Genomic DNA, 13,472 nt, shown 5'->3' with positions numbered 1-13,472 from the left:
TCACTGGGGAAAGGAATTGGGCCAGGTGTTGGGCTGCAGATCACAACTGGCGAGGGAGGGAGGGAGGGAGGGAGAGCAGATCTGCTCTTCTTGCCAAGGGATACAATCCCTACCACTGGTAGGATGAGGCCGGGGAAAGCCTAAAACCAGAAGCGAAAGGAAGGGGGGTACAGCAGCAGTCATGCAAGCTTCAGGACAACAGCAGCGCTGTCCTGCTGGGGGTCAGCCAGGTCTGGGGCTTGAGACAGACCTGCCCCAATCTGCAGCTGAACCGCCCTGGCATCGTGGCACGGCAAACAGCAGATAATCCAGAAATCCCTCTTAAATCTTCAGCCTGACACCGGTGCTGCAAACGTAGCTGCTTCCAGCCAGAAGAGAGGGGCTCGTGCCTACCTTCTGCACAACCCAAGCGAGCGGGCACTGCCACTGCCTGCCCTGGGGCTGGGAGGAGTGCACGGCGGCACCCCAACTTTTCTCAGGCAGCCAAAGCCTTTTCTCAGGCAGCCCGTCTCACCCTCCCCTCCAAAGGTCGCTCTCTCCAGGGACCAGGAGCCCTCAGGCGAGGGGCAAGGTGCGAGGAACCCATCACACCCCCTGGGCAGGCAGCCGGGTCGGGCGAGCGCGTGTACCCCCACCCCAGCAGGCGCGAGACCAACTTTCAGCAGGGTAGGACGGAGGGGTGAGTGCAGTCAACACAAACACTCAATCATCCTTCCTTTCTTTCTTCTGTGCCTCCTTTGTTAACTGCAGGAAACAGCTGAAAGACCTTGAGTTTCCCATTGTAGCGTGTATGGGAACAGAGCTGCAGTGATCAGAACATACCCCCCGCTGCTCCCGGGGAAAAAGGGAGAGCAGAATCCTTTCTAAAAAGGGTTTACGATTAGAAGAGTGTTCTGTCACTCTGGCGCGCAGTAATCCACTGCGCCACCAAGTCCCTTCAGAGAGATGTCGAAAACTTACATGACTGAAAGCAAAAGAGCCCCGGCTCAGGTTCCCAGGCAGCCAGACATCCTAATTATCTTTAGATCCACTCCCACATGGAGGGGAGAGAGCACACAAGAGTTAAAAAAAAAAAAAAAAAAAAAAAGGAAAAGAAAAGAAAAAGAAAGAGGGGGGGAAAAAAAGACTGTCACATTGCTTTTTTCTTTTTTTAAAAGCTTGTCTCCGCTCACTGCTTTTCCAGCTGTGACACCTCTCACGGTAGTTAATTAGAATCATGTCACCGCGCTAATGTGCTCTGACTGGACTCTGACAGACGCGCGTCCTCTAACCGGCCGCCCCGGCTGGCCCTCCCTCCCCACCCCTCCTCGGGGATGCGGGGCCCGGCGATGGCGGCAGGACCCCTTGCCACCCGCCTGCCGCCCTGTCCCCGAGCCCACGGGCCAGCGGGTGCCCCGGAGCGGCTGGGCCGGTCCCTGCACCCTGCCTCCCTGGGTGCCGGGACACGCTGCCTGGCCGCGACACCCGGCACGCAGCCGCTGCACCTGTTTGGGATCCGCCTGACCTTTACAAGCGCTAATTCAAAATGACACTGCTCATTTGATGACATTTCTGTTGATTTTTACTTAAGTCTCTTTTAATTATTTAACTTGGAGTCTTTCCCCTTCTGCCTTGGGCTGGGGCCGCTGTGTGCAGGGCAGTGGCCCCAAGGCAGCCCCATGCCCGGATCCACAGCAGTGAGCCCCATGGCTCAGCTCTTGCTCTCGGCATCCCCCGGCAAAAGGATGTTGTGGTGCAAACGGTGCTGCCCCTGGGCACGGCATCGGCTGCGTGCCACCACAAAGGGCCAAAGAACGGGGTTTGCCTGCTCTGGGGGAGCACGGGGTTCTCCAAGGTTTCTCCCATCCCCTGGGAGCGATGGGGAGGGTGGGACCGGCTCTGCCAGCCAGGGCCATGTGGGCTGGGATGGAAAGTGGTGAAAAAAATAAAAGGGGAGTTTCACAAAATGTTGTCCCTGTCCCCTTGTTCCCCCTGGCCCACTGCAGAGGAGGGCACCAAGGGTGACCGGGGATACCACAGATGCTGGGGGGCTGCAGGCTTCCCTGCACCCCTGGGAGAGCCAGGAAAATGAAAGATGGGAAAGGAAAACAGGGAAGAATGAGAGGAGGCTGAAATAAAGTCAGCAAGCTGCCAGGACCGCAAGCTGCCAGGACCACAAGCCCCCAGCACCTCACAGGGTGAGGCGAAGCCTCATCAGCCCCCACGGAGCTCCCGGGGGGAGAGCCGGCGCTGACAGCCAAAGGCGCCCATTACGGCGGGCGGCCCACCGCCTGCCACCGCACTTAGCGAGCGAGGCCCTCGCCGCCCTCTCCTTCAATGTCAGCGCGGAGAGCAGCCCGGCGCTGTCGGGACACGAGCGGGCAGAGCAGGCAGAGCAGGCAGAGCGGCGCGGGGAGAAGGACGGCTCCGCCGGGCAGGAGGCACCCCCGGCAGGCGCTGGCCCGGCTCCCTGCGGCGGTGGCAGCTTGCGGTAGTTAATTAGAATCGTGTCACTAAGTAAATGCGCTCTGACTGGACTCTGACAGACGCTCACCTATGACACCGGGGGCCAGGAGACAATCCACATCAAACTACTGCAGTGTGACCCTTTTAACACAAAGAGTAAACTCACTGCACATCGAGTTGAAGCTCATTAAAACTGTCTACTCTGCGAGCATCCCATTAACCTCACTGTTAAAAACACGCAATTCCTCTTCTTCTTTCCGAGGCCTAATTAATGCTCTGGATCAGGAACAATATCACACCCTAACCTTCCGAGATTTCCAATCAGTAAATGAAAAGAGAGAGATGGAGCCGGGAAGGCACAGTGGCTTGCTCGGTCACTCACCGCATGGGCTGCTAACCTGCCCAGGTAGGTAGGGCTTTTCCATTTGGCACGGCAGAGATCCCCACGGAGGGAGCATGGCACAGCCCTGGCCGGGGGGACTGTGGGCACAGGGAAGACAGTGAAGCCCCGTGCAGAGGCTCATGGCTCATGGGATTAGGCCAGCTGGTGTAAAACAGCCCAGTGAGGGCATCGTGTCAAGACAGGCGCTACTGTGGGACCAGATCTCCTGGTCGTCTGGGACGGGTACTGCAGGTTCGTTAGCAAGAGACGCAGCAGCCTGGCTACCCTCTTCCCCCAAAAAAGAAAAAAACCCAAACAAACCAGGCATTTAGAACTAAATCTAAAATCATAATAATCTGTGTGCTAATGTCTAAACTTTAAATATTCTATTAAATTCAATCAGATTCAAAAAAGACCAGTAGCAAGGGGTAACATCATGGTTTAAAGAGAGTCAATGAACTGGAGGTAGAAGCAGAGCTGACAAATGAGAAACAAACTTTCCTAGCAGCAGCTACTTCTCCAGATTTGGAAACTTTTTACTTTTTTTGGTGTATTTTCAGTTCAATAACTGGCTCGTTCAGAGCTGAGAAACAGCAAAGGAGTGAAAAAAAAAAGAAGGTATGCCTTTTATCTTTTCCATAACCAGGGAAACCAAGAAACCAACAAACTAAGGTGGGAGAGGATGAGATGTACTAATTCCAAAATCTTGAAAGGGTGGTTTCCAGAAACACTCCTTCAACTCACCATCACTTCTTGCTTTGGTTGCATGCACCAGATGTTTTTAACTAAAAGGTATTCTGAAATTTACTTTTCCTTCTGCATTGAGTATATGCAAGGGAAATGGGATTTTACTAATAAAACCAATTCAAACTACTGCTGGGGTACTTTAACATGGCATTCCAATTTTCATCCAAAAGAGCCACAACTCAAATAATGAGTAATAATTTAATCACTACCTCTTCAAGAACAAATAGTAATTCACCATTTTTCTAATGTAACAAATATCTAAAAACGAAGACTAAAAGCATATTAGGTTACATAATCAACCAAAATAAAGGTAGCAAATATGGGGCATTTGTTGAATAAAAGAATAACCAGATTTAACAATTGGGCAGTGGTAAGGAGAGCTGCACTTGGTTTGATAGGCGCTGGTCAGTAAAACTTGACCTTTTTTCAGGGAAACAGGTAAAAAAAAAAAAAAGGCAAAAATAGAAGAAAATCAATTACTGAATCCAGATGACTGGCTGGCTGATTTAAGTCACAACTAAAGCTTGGGAAATCCTTCTGATTTATATCAGTCTCTGAAACTCAGTAGAGAGACCCCAACACAAGAACCCAGCTCCACTAGCGTGGAGCCTGCGAATCCTGGTCTTTGCGTGAGAGTGCCAAGACCCCTATTACAAGCTGCAGCTCGTTTTTGGCAAGCAGCGCCTCAAACACGTGTTTTAAGAACCACAACGTGCACACGTCTGTAAGATGAGTAACTTCTTGGCAAGACTCAACTTCATTTGTTGAGGGTCAAGAAAACACCAGACAAAAAGAAGTTCCTCACCCCAAGATCCTACAGCCCATGCTAGAGCTGACACACATTTAATCCATGTTCAGGGAGAGATGGAAGCTGCAAAAAAAAGTCCCCTCTGGTCCTCAGGGCCACATTCAGGCCAGAGGAAATCCTTAGAGCTGCAATACAAACCCAAGAAAAGGTATGAAAGAACAGGTTTCATCCTCCTTTTGCTCCTTTTCCATCTCCCAAGGATTTTCTGTATCCTCACTCTCCGAGGCAGGACTTTCCAAACTCCTTATTTTGCCCAGCACTCCTCAGCAAGCTGAAATGTTGACATTTTTCCCCTTCCTTTGCCTTTTCCCTCCTGTGAAACAACTGCAGCAGACCCCTACCCGTCCCACCCCAAGGCAGCTGTATTTGCAGTGTATGCAAATACACTTTGGTGCATTTGGTGACACAAATCAGTTTTCTAACCCTTCGACAAGATTCGCAGCTCACTTGTTCGCGAGTAGAAACCAGATGAAAGCTAGAACGTGAGCTCTGTTCAGCAACTTGCTGTATGTGCAGCCGTATGTCCCGGGGGATGTGGTGAGACTCCACCTTGCTCCACCACGAGCCCCTCGTGCCTGCAGGCACCAGCTGCTAAAGGTGAGGATCCCATCCAGAATCCGGCCTTGGCCCTGCAGGGTGTCGAGCGCCCTGAACTCCCCAGATTTTGAACAAGACAAAGGACAGGAGATAAAGCAAGGAGTGGGACTGGTCCCAGAGCATGCCAAGCGCAGGGATTTGGAGCAGATATCTGCTGAGCCAGTGAATCAGAGAGTGATTTGAAAATAAAGCAATACACAACCGATCAGGCGAGACGGCAAAATTCCTTGCAAATTGTTTGCAAAAACAAGTGGCCATCTACTGCAATTTTTCTGTCAGATTTGAAGGGAAATATCCATGTTGCACATCCCTGCATAAGCGAGCTGAGGCTTCACATGACTGCCTGGATCCCCCCAGACTGCTCCCCACGCTGCCGGGAAAGGGGCTGCGCAGAGGCTCTCCTGCATGGCATGGTATTCATGAAGCCTCTGTGGCTGGCGAACACATTGCCTTGCTGCTCCCTCCTCAGCTCTCTTTGGTTTGCAGACTTCTGGACATCAACAACTCATGAAAGTCAGGGGCTGACGCTGCTTACACCCACCTCGGGCAGCCCTGGGGACCCCTCTCTCAGTTCCCCAGCTTCACTTGACCCTGCTGCACTCTGGGACCAGCCACAAGAGAAGGGAGGCTCTAGACCGCATGGGAGCATCCCCAGAGCCACAGCCAGCTCCTGTCTCACCGCAGGCAGCAAGAGGCGGGCAGGCAGCGTGCTTCACCGCTCTCCACTCTCTTCTCCAGCAGCAGTCCTTGAGAAAGGGTCATTTATTCGGCTGAGTGGGCAGGGCTGTGGCAGGAGCAAGGCTCCTTTCAGCCAGGGAGGGAAGGGGAGGACAGCCCTGGGCAGGGAAAGAGATGGCTCCTCCCAGCCCCGAAGCAAAAGCAGTTTAGAGCATGAAGGAGAGCAATGAAGACTGCTCAGGTCACAGGGCAACCGTCAGCAACTGGGATGACCATGCCCAGTCCCAGTGGCTGGTACTGAAGGACTTGGCTGTGCAGGACCGACACTTGCTCCAGGATGAGGTAGCAAAGCCGGACCCAAGGAAGCCAGCCCAGCCCGCCTCTGCAGTGAGCAGCCCCTCCTCGGCCCTTGGCCTGGGGACCTCTCGGGCTGTCACTAGATCCAACGCTTGATCCGTGACTAGGACCTGAAAAGCCAGAAGGCTGGGAAATGAAGTGGCCAGAAGCCCAGGAGGCTGGTGCCCTGACAAAACGCCAAGCAAGGCATGTCTCCAGATACCAGCATTGCCCCGAGCCCTCCCAGGAGGGACTTTGGGGCTTACCAAGCCCCAAAGCCAGCAGCCTTGACACCGCAGGCAGCAGCTGTGCCTGGGGCTCCCAAGAAGCCATTCAATGAGCTGTGCCTCCAGCTCACTCCCAGGGGCTCAGCCTGCAGTAAAGCCACCAGGCACAGGGTGCCAGCGGCCGCTGCCTCTGCAGGCAGGCAGACGATCACAGATACCCGGGGCAGGGCTGCTCTGGACCCAGCCCAAATGGAGCAGCCAGCAGGCTGCAACGCCCAGGGCACGTGTGCATCCTTGGCAGTGCCAGGGAGATGGAGACCATCACACTGCTGGCCTGGCATCCTTCACAGCACACATGTAAATCTCCTTCCCAACAGTGTGTGAAAGGCAGGTTTGCTACTGGGACAGAGCGCTGCAGGAAGGGAGCTTGGCTGCTGGGCCTTGACATGCTGTTTCTCTGTGGGCAATCTGCCTGTGGCTCACCCTGTACCAGGGAGAGCCGGGAATGCTCCCTCATAGAGGAAGTTTGGCAGAAATGAAGAAGCTAAACCCTCCTAAAGGACTGGAGTGGGGAGGGACATGAACAGCATCTTTCTGAACTCCATTAGGCAGAGACACCTGTGCAAGACAACAGCACTGAGATAAAACACAGGCAGAAACCTACGGCAGACAGATGATACTCCAGAGCTGGGGACACTGTCAGAGTAAGAGATGACAGCAACAGAGAGCTCTTCCCATAAAGAAAATGCGAAAAGACGAGGCACAAACCAACCCTGCATCCCCCAGGAGACCCTAGGAAAAGCCCAAGCCCCCAGAGCAGGACACACACACACAACTCCTGCTGTCCCCGCTCCCTCCCCATGATCCCCCCAACATGGCACACAAGCAAGGCAAATCTGCTCCCAGGCAAGGAAGCAAATTTTAATGCTACCTCCGTCAATAATGCAACCAGATCCATAGTTCAAAAGGAGCTTGCTAATTAAAAGCTGGTGAGCTTTAAATAATTCATCTCCTTAACTTGGATTGATTGGAGAGTTTAATGGTTAGTCTTGAAACAATATTAAACAGCCTCTGCAAGGCCCAGGTAGCTGGTGACTTTTCCAAGTAAATCTTACCTCCTTGCAAACTTTAATGCTCACAAGTCGCCGTGGATGAAGGGCTGGGAGGCAGAGGGAACACCTGATTGCTGGTCTCCAAGAGGTGATCCAACACCCCGCACAGAAACAAGACAGGCAAGAGCGATGCAGCCCTGAGTTACAGCCCTGCCTACAGCTCAGTAAATCTGAGCTCCTGCCCATAGTGCAGCCTGCTGCTGCTCCAGCTCTGCACCCCCAGCGTTATGCAGCAGGCAGATATACGGCCTCAGTGTTCCGGGCCAGGTCTCCCTCCTCATATCACTTTGATCCCTGGTGCAGAGGAGCTAGGGGAAACATGGAGCTCTGCCACTGTTCATGGTAGTCTCAGTTGTTTATCTTGGAGCAGGCTGTGGGACCATGAAACTCATCGCATGTGTGAGCAAACGGGACGATGATTCAGTCCTCCAGCTGGGGCCATGCATCTTCACTCTGCAGCGTGTTTCCAGCCAGCTCCCGAAGCTGCACCGCTTGGCAGAGCCTCCTTTCCAAGGACGAACGCAGCATCCAGAGCAGCTGGAGGACTGGCCTGACAGGGAGAGCATCCCGCCCAGCCTGGGGACCCCCGCCCTGTGCTCCAGGCACCATGCGAGCCCTGGCACTGCCCACATCCACCCCCAGCCCGAGCACTGCCAGAGTGACCGAGGAGGGGAGCAGATCCCTGGCCAGAGGGACAAGCAGCTGTGTTTGTCACGCTGGGATGTGCCATGGACCAAGAGCTCATCCTGTGTGCCCATCCTGCCCTGACACATCTTCGTCCCTTCCACCAGCTGGAGACACCGCAGCCCTTTGGCTGGCTCTCAGCACCCTAGCCTGGACCAGCTCTCGGAGCCGAGGCACGTCCCGCGCACCCGGAGCAGCAGCCGCAGGGATGGGAAGGGTGCAGGGCAGCATCACTCACCTATCCCGCTGTGAGGCCTCCCTATGTGCTGTAGGTTCAGTCCTTTGTTCATGTCTAAGAGCCCGTTCTTTGGCCAACTCCCCATGGCAAAGCTGTACGCCTGGAAGAGAGAAGCAGAGGGTCAGACCAGTGCACAGCCCATGTGCAGACACGTTCTGTACTCGCCCAGGCCTGGCTGCTCCTGGGGCCAGCATGGGACTGTGTTTGCCGTATTGAGTGCAGACCCACGCATTGCCCTCGCAGCAGCTCTCCTGGAGCTGCCTGTGCAAAGCACCCTCACCCTGGCCTGTCCCACCTGATGCAGAGGTGTCCAGGGCCTGTCCTTGTATGGGTGACAACCCTCATGAGGTTTGCTAGGCACTGTGCCATATTAACATCACCTGAGGCCACCTTTGCCATGCTGGGGTGAGCCAGGGGCTGCAAGCTCGTCTCACATGTCCCTGGGTTGCTCCAACATCATCCTCCCAAGGATGGGGTCAGCACCAGGAGTCAGGGTGGTTTGGAAAGGGGTGCCCGTGCCCAGGCTGGCCTGGCTGGCATCCCCCTTCCCCGCCGGCAAGCACAGCCCTCCCAGCCTCCCCTCTCCTTTCCATCCCCAGAGCTCCAGTTGCCTTGGGACTCTCCATCATCAGGAGCCAGCACTGCTCACCCCACTGCACAGAGCCCGCAGCCTGGCCGAAGGGAGCCTGCTCCATCCCTGCCGCGTCCCCTGGCAGGGCTCCCAGCAGGAGTGAGGCAGGCAGGAGCCCGAGCAGCACAAAAATCCACTGGACAATGCAAACATGAAAGCAGCCAGGCCTCCATGTCACACGCACGGCTGTAATTACAGCCTGACAGCCACGTATCTTCTTCATCTTGAGGAATTAAGCTCAGCGCTGCATTGTGAGCAGTAAGAAGGGCGCGTGGGCTTAGCGTCGCTCACATCGGCGCTATCTCTGCTGCCATGAGGACCATTGTCCCCAGATGAGATCAGGTCAATCCAGCAGCCCCTATCTCCCTCCTGCAGTGGGGATCATCGCTAACCACGGCCACGGCGCAGCGGGGCATTGCCGACACCCTCCATGGGCTGGGAACGCCGGGGGAGATGCTCTTTGCAGCAGGAACGGGGCTGAATTGAGCAAGCGGAGTTGAGTGGTTCCCCCCACCAGCCCACCACCCTGCCACGGGGATCTGCTGCCAACCCCTCTGCCCTCCCTACCTGCTGCTCTGCCCAGCGCGGGCAGGGTCGGACCCTACGCAGCCTCCGCTGCCGGCAGCCCCCCGGGAGCTACGGGGCTTGGGGCAGTTAATTTATTACCGGCCTACGTAACCATTCATGCTGCTTTGTTACTCCTGCCTTAGCAAAACAGAGGGCTCCACAGATAATTAATAGACAGCATTGCTAATCCTGTTGGGAGATGATTAGCAATTAAAACTCCTAATTAAGTCTATGCATAATTCACTGAAATTACACTTTGTGTACACAACAGGGAGGTTTCCTTTGCCTTCAACAAACATGCTCTGGTATCTTCGTTGCCGTGGTTGGGATGCAGGCTGGCTGGCCACGGGGCAGGGGGGAGCCGGGGGTCAGGGTGCAGGATGGGACCCCATCACCCACGGGCCGTGTGGCCCTGGGTGACGGCAGCAGCGGCTCCGTGTGTGGCTCCCTCTCCTGGGCTCCGTCCCAAAGAGCAAGCCCAGGCACAGCGCAGGAAGGTCCCCACGCTCAGCACCAGCGGATCCAGGCTCGGGGGTGCCAGCAATGGGGGGCATCCCTGGGGAAGGGGTGTCCCCACCCGCTTTGGAGGGAGGATGCGTGGGACAGGGAGGGAGCAGGGCTGTCCCTGCACTGGGGGAAGGCAGGCTCTGAGCTACCGTATAGCAGGCTGCCTTCTCAGCCCAGACACATCCCTCGGACCCCGGCCAGGAGGAACCAAGGGAGCACAGCGGGAGGCTGGCACGATCCTGGGAAAGCCACGGGGAGAGCTCTGGAAAGCTCCTGACAGCTGGGCGCTAGTGCGAACCCCTGCCTGCCTCCCCCAGCCCCGCACCAGCAGCGTCAGCAGGGAGCCGTGGGCGCGTGCCCCGGCCCCAGGATCAGCACCAGGCCCATCTTTGCATCGCGTTTTGCTTTCCTAATCAAGGTCATTCGGTACAGCAGCAATACCTGAGCAAACTAGTTAAGCAGCCGGGGTGGAAGTTGGCCTGACCACTGAAGGTCAAGTGTGCACTTATGCATATTCAAAGCTGCCTGCAGGATCGATCGGGTTTTAATTGTTTTTCCTGGGGTTTTGGAAGGAAGTGCCAGGGGCATTGATCAGTCCCAGACTCACACTTCGGGGCTGGCAGGGACCGTCAGTTTGCTGCAGGCAGAGGGAAATGCAGGCAGAGAGGCAGAGATGAAGGCAGGCCAGGGGAGAGGCCAGCCAGCCCCGGCCGGGAGGAGGAGCCATCACTGGGCTGCGTTGGAAAACAAAGTTTTTTAATTAAAATTGGCAATTCTGAGCCGCCTGCCGGCAGCAGCCACGCAATCAAGAGCGAGGAGCTTTGCTGTTTAATATTTAAAGATAACGTTTAATCTTTAAACAGGAAAGTTCTTCTTCTGACTGTTTAAGTAAGGCAGAAAGTGCCGGAGGCTCCCTGACGCAGGGCTCCCCAGCCCGCAGGGGTGGCTGTGGCCGGCGGCTCGCCGCCAGCTCACCGCAGCCGCCGGGAAACCGGGAAGCCCGTACCATCCGCAGCCACTCTTCTGCTGGCTCCTCCGCCGCTCCAGCCCCGCACGGCCGCCGGCAGCGGCACAGACCCCTACCCCTTCAGCGCTTATCCTTATGGCAAACCATGAGAAAGTCCGAGATGCCCCTGATTTGCTCGCAAGCTGAAGGATTTAAAAAAATGCCATGAAACCCTTTTTGCCAGGAAATCACACTAATTTGTCCCTCCCTCTGGTTCAGTCCTCGTGTTGCAGGGACTGGGTTGCTCCCTTCTAGGTCAGACACTGAAGCAGGGCCAGGACCCTTGGCATTTTATTTTCATCTGCATTTTAACTGATAAAAAATGCAGGCATCTTTTAAAAAAGCTACTTTTATATGGTTTTGGTCAAAATTCTGATTTAGAAATAAACTCAGTGCCTCTGATCTGCTAAAAACCATCAAACGATGTTTGCAGAATAATTTTCAAGCAGCTTGAACACAATTATTTCCATTCATACCGGCTCCTAGAAAGGTCTCCCTTTCCTCCTGATTTTGTTTTTCATTCTGTGAAGGCAACGTTTACCTCCCTGCCAATGCTGCTCTGAAGTCAGATGATTATTAATTATATTTATTTACTTATACAATCCCATAGGCATACGCAGCAGTTCACAGACAAATACCACCCTGGGTCCCTTATGTAGGGATCTCAAATCAAAGGTAAGCAGATACTCCTGTGATAAATGTGAGCTAACAGCAGCAGGAGATTAGGAACATACTGTGTTTCCATGCATAGAGACAGCACCACGGATAATCCATGGATCCACACCCTGTTAAAAGTGTCAGCATGGGGAGGTAAGTCCTAAGGTAACCTGTACCTCACATAACCTGCAGAAAATCAAAAAAACAAAAGTGGGGAGCTATTAGGGGATAAGACATGGGGGTACAGCAGCCTGGGGCAGGGAGATGCTGCGTGCGCAGAATCACAGCATCTGGGGCTGCCTTTGTAATAAAGCAAAGAAAGTCTGAGATCATTCTCTTGTTGCACTGGGTCACAAAACTTCCCAGTGGCCATGCTGCATCTGCCTCAATTTGCAAAGAGCCTGAAACAAGAGCTCCATGGACCACTTCTAGTAGCGCTGGGAGTAAAGATGGTCCTCTCAGCTGAGACAGGAGCGCACAGAGGGCACACCAGCGATGCTGGGCAGTGCCACGGCGCTGCTTGCAGGGGGAAGAACACAAGACTTGTCCAGTTCTTGTAAAAATGGTGCCCAGTTTGGCACCGAGTCCACCCTGCCTGTCCTTGCTGCAATCCCAGTGCAAACCAGCCCCAGTCCCCAGCAACACGGGGGCCAGCAAGGTGGCAGCGCCAACACAGCCAGGTCCTGATGCTCCACTCCCTGGTGCTTGTTTGGGCTACACACCGTGGTTTATGAGCAGCACAGCTGCAGAGACGATGTTCCAGGAGGACAGGAAATTCCCAGAACTGGAACTTGTCAAGCTGATGTATTGATCTAAGTGGACTGAATAATGCTCCATCATTTATTTATGGGGAAGTGCCCGGCACACTTCACAAAAACCGGTGTTCGGCAGTCACATTAAGGCAAGATTTAACGTCCCGCATCATGCAAACAGGGCACCTGCGCAGAGGTCAGGATGCTCACTTCCACGGGGAGCCCCACAAATCCTTCCCGCACTTGCAGGGAGGGAGCAGCCTGGTCCTCATGGAGCTGCTGGAGCTCTGCTAGGGCAACGTGCCGATGCCAACAGAGCCAGCCCCGTCCTTTCTGCACATGCCGATGCCATGACCTGCACGGTCAGCTCCCAGCCCCTCTGCCCTCCACTAAAGCTGCCAGCATTGCACCACCTTGGGTGCTTTAGCTGAAGGGCAGGAGGGGAGCTTTGCAATGGCACAAGCATGTTCACAAACCACAGCAGCAAGAAATGCCAGGACCGGCACAGAGCCCCCATCCTGCCCTCCCCAGCCCGGCAACCCTGTCGTTTTTCATGTCCCATCAAGAGGTTTTAAATGTTTTACCCGCTAATTGTAATTTTAATATTAATATGGACACTTTCAGGCAGGGAGAAAATATTTCCTTTTGGAAAAAAATCCTCCCAGGAGCAAAGGGGCTCAGCGGTTAGAGAAGATGCTGACGTGTGGGTACTAAGGAATAAAAAAAAAGTGGTGTTTTTTGCTGAAAGTTTCTGTTAAGAATTTCAAAAATACTCCTGAGAAAAACATGTTTTTAAACAGATAGAAAGCGGCCATGAGACCTCCCCAGCTGCCCTCGGCTTGGGCAAGCAGCGGGTGCCAGCTGTGCTCCCCCAGGATCAGGCCGGGCACAGCAGCCAGCTGATCGGAGCCGACCCCCCTGACACTTTCACAACGGAGAAAATGGCTTCGCCACAGCAAAAGCATCTTCCTCCTCTTGTCATGTCAGCTGCGTGCCGTGTCCGCCCAAAATAAGCATTTCCCTCTAACTCCCCTCATTCCACTGCTGCCACGATGAGATGTCAAGGTTTTATATTACTTTGTATGGTGGGAAGAAAAA

General features: G+C 54.4%; 1 protein-coding gene across 2 annotated transcripts in view; it reads right to left on the bottom strand.

Moving 5' to 3' along the window:
* The window catches only part of ERI3 (ERI1 exoribonuclease family member 3), a 137,487-nt gene that overhangs the window by 32,613 nt on the left and 91,402 nt on the right, over positions 1 to 13,472 (bottom strand). For both annotated transcript variants that reach the window (XM_082314058.1, XM_082314059.1), the window contains one exon: positions 8,255 to 8,354. In XM_082314058.1, coding sequence (XP_082170184.1) covers positions 8,255 to 8,354 — 100 coding nt within the window. The remainder of the gene's footprint in view (positions 1 to 8,254; positions 8,355 to 13,472) is intronic.

This window comes from Platalea leucorodia, assembly GCF_965183815.1.
Source record: "Platalea leucorodia genome assembly, chromosome: 5".
Classification (NCBI taxonomy): domain Eukaryota; kingdom Metazoa; phylum Chordata; class Aves; order Pelecaniformes; family Threskiornithidae; genus Platalea; species Platalea leucorodia.
This window is presented reverse-complemented; position numbering and strand designations above follow the sequence as displayed.